This window comes from Ailuropoda melanoleuca, chromosome 6 (assembly GCF_002007445.2).
Source record: "Ailuropoda melanoleuca isolate Jingjing chromosome 6, ASM200744v2, whole genome shotgun sequence".
In the NCBI taxonomy this organism is placed as follows: domain Eukaryota; kingdom Metazoa; phylum Chordata; class Mammalia; order Carnivora; family Ursidae; genus Ailuropoda; species Ailuropoda melanoleuca.
This window is the reverse complement of record NC_048223.1, coordinates 120614901-120632979: the sequence shown is the minus strand read 5'-3', so window position 1 is coordinate 120632979 and position 18079 is coordinate 120614901. Positions and strand designations below refer to the sequence as shown.

Below are 18079 nucleotides of genomic sequence, written 5' to 3'. Positions count from 1 at the left end.
CAGTAAGGCGCTGCGCTTCCGGGTTGGGCTCCAGAGTCAAACGGCTGGGTTTGGCTCACGGCTCCAGCACTTACCAGCTATGAAACCGGTAAAAGTTACTCAATCCTTCTAAGCTTGCTTTTCCAGATAATTTGGGTAAAACCTGCAGGACAGGGTCTGGCACACTGCAGATAATACATATTCCTGTTCATCAGAAAACCAAAAGGAGAAATGCAGGTGGCAAGCAGGAAGCTGGGGCACAGAAAAGGTGTGCAAGAACAGCAAACCCTGAAATCAAGGAGGAGGAGGGGGCCAGGCAGGTTTTAGAGCCTGAGACAGACTCCCGGGACCATGTGGGCAGGACCCTCTGGCCGCCACAGCTCTCCAGATCCACTCCCTATCCCTGTGCCTCAGTCCCACTGCCTCACCTCCGCTTCCTGCTCCTCTCTTCAAATTCTACCCTATCCGACAGCAATCCTGGTCATGGCCTGGAAGACAGGAAGGCCGACGCCCAGTAGCTGGGTCGGTGGCAGGAAGCCCCTTATCCTACTCAGGAAGAAAAAACATCCTCAACATGCATTTTCCCCTAGAAACATCACCGTATGCAGTGGTTAAAATCTACACTAATATGTGTATTAGGTGCATAATGGGTTCAAAAGGCATTTACGTATGGGCTGTTTTTAAGGGCTGATAGTCACCTTGTCGAAGGAAATATATTCACATTATAAACAACTGCCTTTTAAAGACACTTGGAATATGCAACCTGTTGGTAAACTGGAAACACTCAGTAGGTGTATTTTCAAAATGTAAAGATTATCTCCAGACTTTAAAAAATAAAACAAAACAAAACACATACTTACTGTAATTTTTATAGCTTTGTTCAACACATTTACCCATTCTACTAGGTCCTGCTGATCATTAGCTTGTAGGAAATATTTCCTCATCCCTGCATTCATAACTGTTGAGAGAAAAAATAAACTACAACACACGAAATTTTGCACTTGTTACATCTAAATTTATGTGTGCAGCTACTTTCTGAAAAACCATGGTAGTTCAATACTGTGACTCTCTTGGATTTCACAAGATCATATGTAATAATGTGTTTATTACTCAATAACATACTTTTAATGGCCATGCTTTTCATGAAATGGAAATACCATATATTTAGCCAATTCCCTAATGATGAACATTTAGGCTATTTCCAATTTTTGAAATCATATAAATTATCCCAATGAAACATCATGTACATATATCTTTCCGTACTTAGGTTACCAGTTCTAAAGGATAAATTTAACACAGAAGTGTTGGATCAAAGGGAATTCACCTTTAAAATGTTTACAGATATTGGCAACTTGTCTTTCCAAAAGGTTGAACCCATTTACATTCCTAACAAGATTGTATGCAAAGGCCTGTTTTGTCCAGTGCCCCACACCAGTCCTGATTATTAGCACCTATGCTAGTTAGGGACCTTGTATTCAGCCCCAAGACTCTGTGATCCTGGAGCTGGGGTCTGCAAACAATATTTCCTAGGACCCCTTGCCAGCTCGGGCCATGTTCTGCTAATGGGAGATACTGATAGGAGATTAGGTGTGAGGGAGGTGGGGAGAGGACACTCTCTTATAGGTTCCTGATACCACTACCCTCCCTCCACCAGCAGCAACATATACGAGCTACTGCTCCAGGAGCCCCTCACTAGCTCCATCCTGGCCCCCTTCCAAAGTCTTAGGTTCTGGTGATACTACCTCTTCCCCTTTGGTCTCTCCAGCCATGTGGGTGATAGCAGCCTTAACCAATTCCCTGTAACAAACACCCCAGGGTTTGAAATACCTAGTACAGACTGTTTTCCTGACTGGACCTTGACAGATACAGCAATCTCTGAATACCTAATTGGTAAATAATCATATCTTGCTTAAATGTGAATTTCTTTGATTACTAAGACAAATTACTTTTATATGTTTCTTGGCCGTAAGAATTTGTTTTGTGAGCTTTAATTTTTTTTACCCATAGTTCTCCTGAGTATTCATTTATTTTGTATTGACTTGGAAGAGCTTTTATATCAATCATTTCTGTTTTATTTCAAGCTCTTTTCCCAGTCTGTCATTTGTCTTTTCACTTTGCTCAGGGTATCTTTTATCAAACAGAAATATTCTATCAATCTTTTTTTTTTCCTGTGATGATCTGAGCTTTCACAAATTTAGAAAATCTCCCCAACTCAAAATTATAATAAACACCTTGATATTTTCAGCACTATGTCCTTTATGTCTTTATATCTAAAATCTTAATGCATTTGGAACTTCTTGTGCAATTTAACTGATACATACCTATTTAGTGACTATCTACTTATATAAGGCAAAGCATACCAGCATGTACAATTGTCTACAAACTACCACGGTCAACTCTTGAATTAAAGCTTATTAATTATACTTCATGTGCATTTACTTTTAAAAACATAAATATCATTCTAGGAGCTAATGCACCTGAATAGCTACACTCCTGCAATTTTGACCTATAAAAATAACTTTCAAAGTCTCCATCAGAATATTAAATGACATACAAGCACTCAGTTGAATATGACTAAGTAAAGGAGGAAATGAAAACCCTCAAGGAAAAAAAGTTATTTCTCAAATGCACAGGACTTTGAAATTGGAACTGAGACGAAGACACTAAACCAGAGTGTCCTTAAACTGAGATGAGGATCTGAGCAAGGAAGTCAAATAGTCCCTTGGGAAGTGCTGTACGACAACTAGTCTGGAATCTAAAGAAATTTAAAACACTGTAAATCAGTTCTTTTATACCTTACTAGAGACTGGAGAAATTATAAATGCCATAAGCATAAATTAAGATAAATGAGTAGCACTGTAGGATGTATGCTAACACACCGCTTTTATTTTTAATTTCTATCCATTGGCAAAGCGCCCTCTCACAATCTTGTTCCAACTCAGGCTGAGGCTGAGCTCCCCACCCCCCATGGCTTCTTCCCCTCACACTGTTCCGGGCATCTGCCCGGATCATCCGCGGAGTCTGAAAATCTAAGCACTTGGTACAACACTACCTGCTACAAAGCCAGTGCTCCATACATCTGTTTTTGAATGAATAACATTTATATATATAAGGACTTCTTTTATGGGAAGAGAGGCAAATACACCTCTCAAAAAGATTCTTAGCACACCTTGCAGTCCAAACAAAAATTCAGATGCTTATTATTGTATATAGTGCCTGGCAGAAAAAGGCATAATGATATGATGGGGGGGGGGGGAAGGGCCTGGAGTCCCTCAGGCCTGACCAGCTCATGTACTTAACTAGCAATGCCACCCTGCAAAACCCGTGTAATCTCTCTGAGCCCCATTTTCTTCATCAATGAAATGGATGCAACCCATCCGTTCCTTGAGCAGTGGAGGTGAGAGATGTAAAGAAACTAAGGACAGTGCTTGGGCAGAACAGAGATCATCATCTTCATCACCATCATCTGGAGATTTCCAAGTAAGAAAGCATTATGGAAAATGTAAAGCAAATTACTAAGAAGTGGCATATTAACAACGCTGGGAGGGCGGCAGGGACACAGAAAACACACTGGAATAAAACAAAATTATATAAAACCTCTAAGTTGCCATGCTTTTAAATCAGGGGTTTTATGGGGTATGATGACTCCATCCCAGAGGGTTGTGTTCCTACTACCTTTTCACTACAGTACTTCACTTCAAACCTTAACCATCAGAGTGAACATGTCAGATGGGCAAAGGTCGAAGCGCAAACATGAGCCTGACTGCAAACAGGTATCGTCTCACAACCCAGAAGCAACGTAGGTGATGGCTCAAATGTAGTTACGGAACGCATGGCTATGCGACCCTTTCACATGACTTCTTTTGTCAGTTCTCTCCCTTCCCTCCATTCCTTCTCTGTCCTCTCCTCTTAGTCAGATGGCGGACTTTCTCAAAGGAACCTCTATTTTTCTCATTTCTCTCCTCTCATCTTTGTCTCTGTTCTACTTTGAGATTTTGACTTTTTCTTCTGACTTTTGCATTGTCTTATGTCCCTTTTCCTACTTGACAGTTCTCTCTCCTCAAATGTCATATAATGCTGGGCTATCTATTCATATTTAAAAACAAGGTACTAAAAAACTGATTGGAAGCTCTCCTGAAGATATACTGGGTTGCTAACTGCTGGACTTCACTACATGGCAAACTCCTCCAGTAGAAACACCCAGATGTCAGCACCTACAGCTCTCTTCTCTAGGGTATGCAGACTCCCATCCCATTACACCTGGCTGCCTAGTGCTCCAGGACTGGACACAGGAAAAGGGTGCATTCGATGCGCAGGTTTCCACTTAGTCCTCCTATTTTCAGTTTCATGCCTCAACCCTCCCCTTCTCCCCAAGCACAGAGCCTCACTGACTCTATTTCTTTTTTTTTTTTTTAAGTTTTTATTTATTTAAGTAATCCCTATATCCATCATGGGACTCGAACTCACGACCCCAAGATCAAGAATCATGTGCTCCTCCAATGGAGCCAGCTCAGGCTCCCCACTGATTCTATTTCTAAAGATACTACACATGCCATTTCTTGCTGGGACAGTGGAAAGGCAGCTGACACAGACATCCAAATAAAGTCTGTTTTCAGTCCCTCCTCTTGCTGCATCCCCAGATAGCACCCAGAACCTAGTTCTCTCCGGAGCTGGGGTGGGGGGCAGGACCCTGACAGGCCAGTTCTTCATAGCCTCTGCTAGGTTATTTTACATTCCTCTGTGCACTTCCCATCCGTTTACATTGCGGGTTACAGATGTCTGCCAGGTTCATCAAAGATGATTTGAGTGTTTCTTGTTTTCACTTATTCTTGAGCAATCTGAGATGAAATAAAGGCAGAAGAGTCTTCATGCTGCCATTCTGAATGGAACTTAATCATTCCAGTTTAGGGGCCCCTACCTCCCTCCCTGAAGGCAAGCATTTTATGAATTTCTTTTCTATCCCCTCTAGTAGTAAAGACTAAAAAATTACTGGCAAACCAAAACTCTTAACCTTTGATGCCAAGTAAAATCACCCATTCTAAATACTCCGATAACTGAATGTCACATCTGTCACTACACAATCCTATCCCTTCAAACCACAGGTTAGGGATTTAAAGACTTGTCAAGAGTATATACTTTACACATTCTCAAACAAAGTTCTCTGTTACTTGACTTGCCCCCACTAGCTTTTCATTCACAAGGCTCTGAGGCATTTTCCTATTTGGTAACCAAAATTATAAATTTGTAATAAATACATACATTTTTCTTAGTTTCTTAGTGGTGGTAAAAGCCTTACAGAGGAGTCTCTGAACAGCTACCTTACGTCCTGCTCATATCCTGTTCTCTTACTGGACGTACGTAACGGCCATCAGATGTTACCCCTAACAAAATGCCTAAGAAACCCGCCCTTTATAAGCAAAAGAGAACAAGGAAATTTAACATCAATTCTCCCTCAAGAGGTATCTTACTTTCACTTAAAGCATGCCAGTTGGCCACTCTGAATTTTGTCCTTTCCATCACTAGGTCCACTAACATACTGGGGGCACATCAATACTCCCAGCTTTAACTACCACCCACTATCTTCACGGTTCCAAATTTGTCCATTCCTGATCTTCAAGCTCCATCTAGTCCTCGGTTATGTCACCACAACATTTCCATTTGAATGTTTCCATGCCACAACAAACTCCTTACCATTTTACCCAACCCAGCTCTCCTTGACTCCTCATTTCTTTACTGGAAGTGAACCTACCTGAAACCTCTCTCCTCCCACATATCCAGTCACCAAGTCCCTTCATGTTCCCTGCTAGTGTTTTCTCTCTCCCCCACTCTGCCACTACCCAGATTCGGGCTCTTAGGTGAGGATAGTAGTTCGGGAGCCACTGAACTAATCTACCTGCATCAAAACTCTATCCAGGCAAAAAACTCCTTTCACCTTATGTCAGCTTTCTAGATGCTCTCTTATTTCTCACCTCGTTTACTTACACACACACACACACACACACACACACACACACACACACACCACTTCTCAACATGTTATGCCTGGACTCCCACCTGCCCTTTTACTTTCTGGTCTGTCGCCGTTTGTTCCCAGCAGCTTCCCGGAGTGGTCAGGTGCCAGACACTCCACGCTCTTCTCCCCTGCATGACTCTGTCTCTGTCATCTCACCCCCTTGTCTTCCCAATGGTGGAGGGATGATCAAGGGCAGCTGGACACCGACTCCAGTGTCTCCTCACCCAGTGTGGCTTCCCCCGACTCCCCAATGAGGATCTGAAGCTCATACTCTGTGGTTCTTTAATGGACTGTAAACTCCTTTATCTACTGACTGTAATAAAGGCAATGATACTGCCACTGGGTCTGTCTGTGAGACACGCAGCCTGTGACACTCTGAAGGGCAACGACTGCTTCTTGTTACTCTCGCAGCTCCAGGGACCAGCAGAGTGTGCACATACTAGACATTCACTAAGTGTTTGCTGAACAAGTGGATCAGACACCCTCAACTACCTCTACCCCCAAACTGTAAACTTCTCACTACCCACAAGCTGAAAACCAAATCCTTTCCATTATTTATATATTTATTACAGAATAATACAAGGTAGAAAGTTAAAAAATTACTGGAACTCTCACTGGCAGTGATCACTATACATGGCAGATAATGACTACATCTGAGCAGACGGAGGCGGCTATGACCGGGATGGACACAGGAAAGACGCGTCAGGGGTAGGGGAGTTTCGTTTCTTCACCTGGATGGTGGTTTCAAGGGAACTTCCCTTAGACTAATCCATTAACCCATAGGTTTGTGTTGTGTGGTTTTCAGGAACTGTTTTCTTTCACAGTATAATGTAATTATATCAGCCAAACTTAAATTAACAAACATATAAAACATGGCTACTTACCAAAACAGAACTCAGCCTTTGGCCTTAGCTTAGTTGCATCGCTAACCTAACAAAAAAGAGAAACAAGTCACTCGCTTCTTCATATGCTACTATAACCAACTTCAAATGCTGCATGAATGTCCACATGTATGATTTCCCAATAATAACATGCATTCACACACAGATCTAATATTAAACTTGAAAAGCTACTGAAAAAGAACTGCAAATCAAACGCAGAATATGGCTCCCAACTGTAAGATGTTTGAAACAAATAATACTTTCATGTTCTTTTTGCATAAACTTGTATTTATTCAAAGGAAATGTGAAGAAGTTGAAAGTAAACCATTAAGTTTTTATGTAACACATAGAAGAAATTTTAGTTTAACTTAATTTTCAAAATACCCTCAGAATACTCTACAGAAACTATGAATTCTTCCCAAATTGCACATTTCTAAATGAGCTGTGAACCTTAAGAGAAAATGATGGTGGGCCAGGGGGAGATTGTGTATTTAATCAAGTCCAAAAACTCAGAAGGCATTAATCTGCAAAGACAGGGCACTGGATCCTCTTGTATATTACAATACCTTGGGGATAATGGGGCCACTTCGCTAAATGCGACACACAGCTCCTTTCAGAAGCTGAAACAACTAGCTGCACTGGGTTGCTGTTACCCCTTTAAAGAAAGCAGCGCTCTTGGAAGGCCATTCATGACTATTACCACCCTGCTGCCCAGTGTGAGAACATGTCATTGTAGCATGTGTTTTGTACCTTCAAAAGGAATTCTTAGTCTGGGGTTCCTGACTGATCCCAACTACAAATTCACAGCTCTGAGTCACACTGGAATTTGTTCCAGGAATAAACTCTGGAAAAAAAGTGGCATGTCTAAAGTAGAGTACAAACTGTACAATTCAAACTTCGGAAAGCTGTGGGACAGAGATGAAAGTCAACAGAAGCGCACAGAGAAAGTTGTATTTTAAAAGGGGAGCAAAGGAGTTGGGAATCAGATGGCCAGTCAGGCCCACTTCCTTAGTTAATACTTTATTTTTAAAAAGAGCTCCCATTTTTAAAAAGACCAGGCAACAAACAACTGAAAAGATATGAGCATATGGGCAACCTCTCCCTCAACTGCCTATTCGTCACCATTGCACTGAGAGTCAAAAATGCCTAGCAGCGTATTTACATTACAGTACACATATACTGCAGGCAATCAAGAAGACGAAGAGTCTGCAGTTTATTTTACAGTGGAAGTCTATGCTTCTTAATAATAATCGCTATAGAATTTAAGCTGCAAGTTACCCTAAAGCATTTATTAAATATCTTAATTTATAGGAACACCTGAGGTATACTTACACCAGATTTGTCTTTTGCAAATGAAATAATACGGTTTTAATTAAATAAACAATAATGAAATGTTGCCCTTCAAATATGTAATCTTTGTTGTGCAAGAGCTGATTCTTTTTGTTGCTGTCAATGAGAACGATACTGAGAACAAAGTACTTGGTCTATAAAACTGTCCTTTAAACAGAGGTACACTTGTAAACCAGTTTTCTGTTGAAGACCTTTGCTAACAAATTCTAATATATGCGTAATAGTATGCGCACACATATGACTTAAAGCTACTTTTCACATCTCATAACTTAAGTCATCTACAAATATTACTTTGCATAAAAACCCCACAGGTCTAGCTCCTCAACATCTCTATCTCAGTTCCCAAAACACCAGTAAAATAAAGGGGGGGAAAATACCTGAAAATACCAAACCTAAATTTTTGAAAAGAAAAACAGTACTGCAAGAATTCCAGAAATATCAACAAATAAGAAAACAGAAATTAGTAGAAACAAAGTGAAATAAGGGAAAAACCATTGTTTCCTCATAAAAATGGTTATTTTCTTCAAAATAAAACATAAAGAAACAAAAAGTCAAAGTAATGGGATTAAAAGTTGGAAACAGTTTAAATAAATTCGGACTTAGGAAAAAATCTTCTCCAGATTTCCCAAAGATAAAACCTGTTAACTGATCTTTGTCCTTCTGATGTCCTTCCTATGTCCTTCTGATGTCCCAATCATAAAAGTTAATGCTAAATTTTGCAATTTGCCACATCATACAAGTTAACCCCATAGTCTTCCTAACTTTATCAAAGACCTTCCTACACATAGTGACCAGGTACTATTTTCAGCATGATATGACCCTGAACATCATCACTAAACAACACAGAAAGGAAACTGCTCCTGTTATTCACACTCTCATTCCAAGGAATTTTAATTCATGCATGAATGTGAAACAATATAGAAAAACTACCTTTGAAATGTAGGTAAGTTTAATGGCTCCCACACGTGATGATCCAGAAGGTAAGTTCTGGAAACAAATTATTAATATATAATTAAAATCCAACATTAATTTATTTTATATTATAATGTTCTAAATCTACTAGAAAAAGTTAAGAAATTAGATGTTTTAATATCACATTTTACAAATCAACTTTTTCAATTCAAGTATTTACAAATCAAGTTGACAATGTAGATAACAAAACCAAACTCTATTCTGTTCCACCATAATGCGTTCTATAACTAAAAGGCTATTTTTATCATTGTGGCTCAACTTCCCTTTAAAAGCCATAAATGTATGGTTGTGGTACAGGATTATATAGGGTTGCAGCAGAAAATGGTGGTTTGGAAACTTGAACTAAGAACCTAATTATACAGGACCTAAATAAAAAAGTAGCAAAGAATTTATACTGTTAAGAATTTGAACCATTAACGAAGGTTTGTGAGCATCCTGTAATCAAAATGATACTTTAATATATCCTGTAACATAATAAACTGGATGGATTATAGAGGGGGAAATGGAGGCAGGAACACCAGATAAAAGAGTCCGGAAAAAAATAATAAAGAATTTAAAGGAAAACTCCGATAGAAGATTTTAACAGTAAACTTAACTTTGAAAGTTTCCTCCACTATAGATTAACCAAGATAAACTTCTTAACTAACTTTATAATAATGTACATTAAAAAGAAAACCTTTGGCTTTGTTTTTATGAATGATTAGGAAGTACCTTTCTCAGACCTCTCTACAAGCTTACTAGAAACAATTAGTTATGTGAAAGCCAAGACATTTCAAAGACTTAAGATTCCCAAACATAAACTGCTATGGTTGACAGGGACAGGTCTTTTCAAAATTTTCACTCCTATGTAAACTGCATTACATTTTGCTTTAAACTATATACTATGTTCAAGCTTCTAAATATAAACCATAAATATGTATATAAAATAAAATTATAATTTTTAAGGTATACTGTTAAATGGTTGTGTTCTTATAGAAAATGTTTTACGTTTAGAGTTTGCTTTGTTGATGTTCTTTTAAATTTTGCATAAGGAAATGAATGTTAAAATGTCTTCAAGACCTCCTAACTACTACCAAAGTGATTTTTTTCAAACACTGCTACCCTTCCATTCAAAATTGTAATTTTTCTTTTAAGGCCTCCAAAAATTTATTATTTTAACTAGCTGAATACAGTTCTAAGCCTTGTATGAGGAAGAGAAATGAGAACTACGTCATGGCCGCACGACATGAAGGGTCGCAGATTAAATGGTGGCACAGTACAGGGAAATCTAAGTAGCTGACAGATAAAGAGTATTCAAAATACCTAGTTTCTGTGGATCAGTATGATTACTGCCAAGTTCAACTACAAAGAAGTAGGTTTCAAAATCTGTTCCCTGATGGTGAACAAGAAATAATCAAATAGTGACGTTTAAGATAAAAAGGAAAATGAGCCATTTGTTCTTATGAGTTCCTACACTCCTTTTGCCAAAATACTTTTTTCAAGTTTCTTCAAAGTCACTTCCTGATACAGATACTCAATTATTTAATTCTCCACCATTAACCACACCCTCAACAAAATACAGAAAGCTCCAAATGGATCCCTAGTAATACACTAGAATGGATTTTTTAACCAATGGTTAGTGGTAAAGAAAGGAAAATGGAGGAAGAATGGCTCCCTAAGGAAAAGTGAGCCAAACTGATTTTCTTTTCATTATCAGGATTACAATCAGCATAAGCGTGTTACAGCACCATAACATAAGCAACTAGACTGAAACAGATGAAACTAATTTTTTAGTAGATAAAATGCTGGTAATGTGGTTCAACCTAACATAATAATCTTAGCAGGACATTTTACTAAAGTTTTCATGAGGAGATATAAGTCTTAATACATGTAAAAATGACACAAAGCTGGTATACTGATGACTAATCCACTGGCAGCAGAGTCAAGATTGTAAAAGATTCTTATCAGTTAGAATGAAGAATTAAAATTATTAAGAACTAAATAAAAAGACAGATTTAAAATTCTGTACTACATTCATAAAAACCAATGTACACCATGGAAATCTGGCTTTTAAAGAGTTGGTGTTGGGGCACCTGGCTGGTTCAGTCAGAAGAGCACGTGACTCTTGACCTCGGGGTCATGAGCTCGAGCCCCACATTGGGTGTAGCGTTTACTTAAATAAATAAAACGTTTTTTTAAAAAATTGCAAGTCTTAAAAACAAAAAACAAAAAAAACAGTTCACATGAGAAAGATCTAGCTGAGTGCAAACTCTAACACAAACCCTCCCTGCTATAAGCCACAGTGACCTGTTCTCCACAGAGGCCATGGGCTTCCTTGCCTAGATTTCTTTGCCCACACTATTCTTTGAGCACTGGAATACCCACTTCTCCATCTCTTGGCCAAAATCGTAACCACCCTGTGGGTCAATTTTGAATGCTACTACCTCCATGAAGACCGTAACTCTGATTCCAAATTCATGTTTCTCTCAGTGTAATAAACGTAGTCCATTTTGTGCTCACCTTCTCCTAACTCTAAGTGGGAAGTGCTGATAAAAGGAGGAATTCTGAGGGGAGAATCTATTATTATGAAGAAAGAAAAACAACCAAGGAGCTTTAAATACAATTAGGGAGAATCCACATGTATCAGTCCACAAGGTTTTGTGAAGAAAGACGAACCAGGAAGAGCACAGGCCAGAACTGTGCAATGGCTTGTGCAGGTCAGGAGAACCAGAAACCGGGATCTAGTAACTAGCAGGGAGAGGCAGTCAAGGGGAATTAAGTTACCTTTTTTTTCTTTTAAGATTTTATTTATTTATTTGACAGAGACAGCCAGAGAGAGAGGGAACACAAGCAGGGGGAATAGGAGAGGAAGAAGCAGGCTCCCAGCAGAGGAGCCTGATGTGGGGCTCGATCCCATAACGCTGGTATCACGCCCTGAGCCGAAGGCAGACGCTTAACAACTGAGCCATCCAGGCACCCCAAGGGGAATTAAGTTATTTTCCACTTTGGGAAAGAGTCTGGGAGGGGACTGTGCCACAGATAAAACAATGGGGTCATTAAGGGGAGACATCTGATTTCTATAAAAAATATAATAATAAAGAAACATGAACTCTTGATTTCTGTTGACCTGTTCCTTCTTTCACTGACTCTGTCCAAGTAAATAAAGATATTAATCATGTAGTTGCATAGCCAGGTTACTACCACCCAAGAAAGGTGGTTACACCTAGAGATAAGGGAGTAAAGCAGTGTCAATAAGCTCTATAAGGAGAAGGAGAGAGAGTAGACAGTTCCTAGGAAAAAAAGAATCAAAGTCAGCACTCAAATAATCTACACTGAATTAAAATACACATTATCCTCCAAAATTTGAAAGGCCATGTCTGGATAAAGGATTAAACTTACTTTATGAAGAATCAGAGGACAGGGCAGGACAAATGGGGAGCAGATACAAGGAAATGGATTTTGGCTCACAGAGAAAATAATAATTAAAGCGTCTCAAATATTATAAGTACTTTTTCATAATGTGTAATTCAAACAACAGCTAAAGTGAAGATCAGGGACACACAGGTTTCCTGCAGTGAGGAGGAGGTGAAATTTGTACTAAGGTCCCTTACAACTTGAATTCTATATAAACAAATATAAATGCATTAGTACATAATTATTTTGTCTAACCTGAAATAAGTACAGGGTGGTAAAGAATACATGACTGGTAGTCAGGGCATCTAGTTCCTTCTCCATGAAACAGAATGGAACCTCCCACCAGTCTCCACTTCTTCCTTGACTCTAAGCTCCTCACCTACGAGACAGGATCAGCTTAGAGGTTTGCTAGGGACTCATCCTTGCAACATTCATCCGAATTTGAATGAACAGATTCACAGGGAGAGAAAACTTAGAACTACTCAACAGATGATCACTAATCCAAGGTCTTTCACAGATCTTAAAACAGGGATTCTAATTTTTAATTTATGACATATCCCCAATGATCTGAAAGGCAACAATAAAATCAAAGTGCATTTCAATTCGTGAATGGCATTACATGACTGACACTCCAATCTGCTACTACACAAGATGAAAGGACTACACGTGTGTGCAAGAGTGTCAACTAGTTCAGGTAGTTTCCTTACCAAAAGACAGCAGTTTCTATCCTAGAGACCGTATCTTAAATTTAAATGATTTCAGAATTTTCTACCAGAGACAGCATTTCTCTCCCATAGGGAGGGGGTGTCGGGGGGGAGGGGCGGGGACACATAGGCACGCACAAATTTTTATTAAATAAACTTAGTTTCATCTTCTGAAATTCAAGTAAGACAGCAGGAGTTGAGCATGCAGGACAGGAAGAATGCAGCCAGTAGAAATAAATCTAAACACAGATTGCTTGGGAAAACAAATCTTAACAGCCAGATAGTATGTTAAATATTTTAATAATTAAAATTCTTGTGTGTTTTTGAAAAAAGGAAACCATCTGATCTGGATTTTACAAACCTGTGGATTATCCATGTACCATACAAAACTATCTTCTCTGGTATCCAGTATGAAGTACCTTCGAAGAAATTTCCCACTGTTTTCATTTTCCTCAATGTCTAGAAAACCACAAATGCGATTCTGACGATCCACATAAGGCATTTCTGAGCCTGAACATTACACTGTAAAATAAAAACATTTGACAGTAAGTATTTCTCAGTGGACTTCAAGCATAAAATGTGCTATATACAATTTATTTAACAAACAGCTTACTTCCCAACATGAGATGGGGGCTGGTTGATGTGAATACGTACAAAGCATGGGCAAAAACCATTTTTGAAATTAAGCTTATTATGAGTGGTTACTAAATACAACTGTACACATTGACTGGAACAAAGGAGAGCCAGTCACCTCAGCTGAATAACTGACCTACTTTTTCCCCAAACACACCTGCATGAGCCAAAAAATTAGCTATCCAAACTTTAATTTCCTCGCTTATAAACCAAGAAAATCTACCTTTCAGATTATTGCAGAATATTTTTAAATTCGCGGAACAACAATAGCTAACACTTACTGGCCACTGACTATCTGCTAGGCTCTGTGCAAGGCTCTTTTCCACACATTTTCTCACTGAACCCTCAAAACGACCCCATGAATAGGAATCATCATTCCCATTTCACAGATAAGAGACTTAACACTCATAAGGGAAAGCGACTCTCTAAGATTAGAGAACTAGTAGATAATAAATCAAAACATGAACCCAGATTCTTGGGCTCTAGAGCTTATATCTTAACATCTATACCACATTCTCTCTCTAAAACTCTTCAAATTGCTAAAATTAAAATGAATCAAAGTAAAATTAATTAACATCATGAAAAAGAGAGATAAGCAGGTATTATGTGCCTCCTGATGGAAGACACAAACGTCACCTGTGAAGTGAACATGTAACAAAAAAAAGTTTTTATCTGAATCTGATCCAGTCTCTAGACCTCCCTATGTCAAACCACCAATTTACAGGAAATAAAGATCGCAGAGGAACATGGTAAACTGCGCCACAGGGGTTCAATCAGCCAAAGCCAGACTGTGGGAAACAGCAGGACAAACAGCCAAGTTTCTTCAGTAAATAATTATGGGGGGAAAAAGAGGAGAAGAGAGACGTTATAGATTAAAAGAGACTTCAGAAGCATATCATATTCTGATTCTTAAAGTACTAAAATTTTTGCTGTACTGATTAAAGTTAAAAACCATGACTTGAGTAAAAAGCAGAGTTCCCAGCCATTTTTTCTCTAGAATCTGTAGACATGTAACTCCTTCCTGACGGATGCAAATCTGCAGACTGTTCCTATTCCAATTCTTCTATAGACAGCACCAACATCTTTTGGCAGGCTGAATTCATATATGTAACTAGCTCTTCATTTAAAGACCCAAGGTTGTTTCACCCACAGTGAAAATTCAATTAGAACATATCCTGATATGCTGCATATCTAAATACCATTCTGTATGCATCCAGAGACACACCAAAAATTTTTAAAAATTTTCCATTAAGGTCATGTATGTGTGTTGTTATAAATCTGGCACTTTGAGGAGATAATTTCCTTAATGAACTTACTCGATGTTTCAAAAATTTCTAAAAATAATCAAAACTTGAAAAATTAGGGGCACCTGGGTGGCACCACGGTTAAGCACCTGCCTTCGGCTCAGGGCGTGATCCCGGCGTTATGGGATCGAGCCCCACATCAGGCTCTTCTGCTATGAGCCTGCTTGTTCCTCTCCCACTCCCCCTGCTTGTGTTCCCTCTCTCGCTGGCTGTCTCTATCTCTGTCGAATAAATAAATAAAATCTTTTAAAAAAAAAAACTTGAAAAATTAATACACTATACTAATGTACAGGCATACCTCATTTTATTGTGCTTCACAGATACTGTGTTTTTTACAAACTGAAGGTTTGTGCCAAACCTTACGTGGAGCCAAGTCTACTGGCACCATTTTTCCAACAGCATCTGTTCACTTGGTGTCTCTGTGTCACGTCTGGGTAATTCTCACAATATTTCTAACCTTTTCATTATTATTACATTTGTCAGGGTGATCTGTGATCAGTGATTATGACTCACTGAAAGTTCAAATGATGGTTAGCATTTTCTTAGCAAGAAAAGCTTTTTAATTAAGATATGTACATTGTTTTCTTTAGATGTAATACCATTGCACACTTTACAGACTACAGCATAGTGTGAACGTAACTTTTACATGCACTGGAAGACCAAAAAATTCATTTGACTTGCTTTACAATGACATTTGCTTTATTGTGGTAGTCTGGAGTCTAACCCCCAGTATCTTCCAGGTATACCTGTAACCCACAGTAAAAACTATCCACTTAAGTGGTGCCATGAGGATACACACCAAAGGAATAATATTGAGACCTGAGACAAACCCATTCATCTGTGGCCAACTGATTTTCAACAAAGGTGCCAACACCATGCAATGGGGAAGATATGGCCTCTTCAAAATATGGTGCTGGGACAACTGGAGATCCACATGCTAAACAATGAAACTGAACCCTTCTTCATACTCTGTATGAAAATTAACTCAAAATGGATTAACAATGTGAATATAAGATAGCTAAACCGATAACAGTTTAAGAAAACATGGAGGCTGATATTCACGGTCTTGGATTTGGCAATGAAAACATGAACAACAGAAGAAAAAATAGGCTAAATTGGACTTCATAAAAACTAAAAGCTTTTTTTTTTTTTTTAAGCGAGAGAGAGTACACAAGCAGGGTAGGGAAGGGGAGAAAGGAACTTAAGCACACTCCACAAAGAGCTGGAGCCCAACACAGGGCTCAATCGCAGGACCCCAAGATCACAACATGAGCCAAAACCAAGAGTCAGATGCTTAACCTGCTGTGCTGCCCAGGTGCCCCAAAACTAAAAGCTTTTTTGCATCAAACAACATCAAGAAGATGAAAAGAGAACCTACAGAATGGGAGTAAATATTCACAAATTACGTATCTGACAAGGGTCTAGTATCCAGAATATACAAATAGCTCTTAAAATTCAACAACAAACAATCTAAATAAAAAATAGGCAAGGACTTGAAAAGACATTTTTCCCAAAGAAGATATACAAATGGCCAAACAGAACACCAAAAAGGTGCTCAGTATCACTGGTAATTAGGGAAATGTAAATCAAAACCACAGTGAGATACCACTTTATACCCACTAGGATGGTGATAATTAAAAGAAAGGAAAATAACAAGTGTTGGCAAAGATGTGGAAAAATTGGAACCCCCACACTGTAAAATGGTACAACAGCTGTGTAAAACAGTTCAGTAGTTCTTCTAAAGTTGAACACAGAATTACCATACAACTCAGCATTTCCACTCCTAGATATACACCCAAAAGAAGTGAAAACAGGTACTCATAAATATTAATAGCAGCACTATTCACAAGAGCCAAAGAGTGGAAACAACCCAGATGTTCATCAACAGGTGAACAGTTAAACATGTGATCTATCCAACACAATGGAATATTATACAGACACAGAAAAGAATGAAGTACTGATATAATAATCCAATAAAAAGTCCAGCAGAATATTTTATAAAAATTGAGAATATGACATGTATTTTATGATATATATTGAAATGCAAATGACCTAGAAAAGCCAAATCTATTTTCCAAAGAATAGAGTAGGATGACTTACACTACTTGATTTTAAGACTTACAAAATAGCTACAGCAATAAAAACAGTGTAGGATTTAAAAAAAAAAAAAAAGATAGATATAATAAATCAGTGGAACAGAGAAAGCATCCAGAAACAGACTCTTACATATATATTGTCAGTTGATTTTCAACAAAGATGCCAAGGCAATTCCGCAGGGAAAGGACAGTCTTTTCAAGAATGGTGCTAGAGGGGTGCCTGGGTGGCGCAGTCATTAAGCGTCTGCCTTGGGCTCAGGGCGTGATCCCAGCATTCTGGGATCGAGCCCCACATCAGGATCTTCCACTGGGAGCCTGCTTCTTCCTCTCCCACTCCCCCTGCTTGTGCTCCCTCTCTCACTGGCTGGCTGTCTCTGTCAAATAAATAAATAAAATCTTAAAAAAAAAAATGGTGCTAGAACAATTAGGTCTTCTTGTGAGGGAAAATGTAACACAATTAATCACAGACTTAATATAAAAGCTACAACGATAAAGCTTCTAAAAAAAAAATAGGAGAAAGTGGTCATGACCTTGGGAGTACACAAAGATTTCTTAATTAAGACATAAAGAGCATAAGCCATATACTAGTTGTTATATTGGACTCAAAAAAATTAAAAACTGCTCTTTGAAAGACACTGTTAAGAAATCAAAAGACAAGCCACAGAATGAGAAAAATATTCAGTACATATATGTCTATCAAATAACTAATATCCAAGAACAGGCAAGAAAGTACTACAGTTCAGTAGTAAGAGAA

At 38.6% G+C, this 18079-nt stretch overlaps 1 protein-coding gene across 12 annotated transcripts in view; it reads right to left on the bottom strand.

Moving 5' to 3' along the window:
* PLEKHA1 (pleckstrin homology domain containing A1) overlaps positions 1 to 17476 on the bottom strand; it is a 43405-nt gene extending 25929 nt beyond the window's left edge. For 9 of the 12 annotated variants that reach the window (XR_004626290.1, XR_004626292.1, XR_004626291.1 and 6 more), the window contains exons 1-5: positions 17456 to 17476; positions 13654 to 13814; positions 9154 to 9210; positions 6877 to 6922; positions 840 to 937 (exon numbers count right to left, since the gene is read on the bottom strand). Coding sequence is in view for 9 of the 12 variants with exons in the window: in XM_011231387.3 (XP_011229689.1) it covers positions 840 to 937; positions 6877 to 6922; positions 9154 to 9210; positions 13654 to 13794 (342 nt within the window). In the remaining 3 variants the exon portion in view is untranslated. Of the gene's footprint in view, positions 1 to 839; positions 938 to 6876; positions 6923 to 9153; positions 9211 to 13653; positions 13815 to 17455 lie in introns of those variants that run through there. The other 3 variants (XM_002924496.4, XM_034663380.1, XM_034663384.1) reach the window with 3 other exon arrangements.
* Positions 17477 to 18079: the final 603 nt, after the last annotated feature.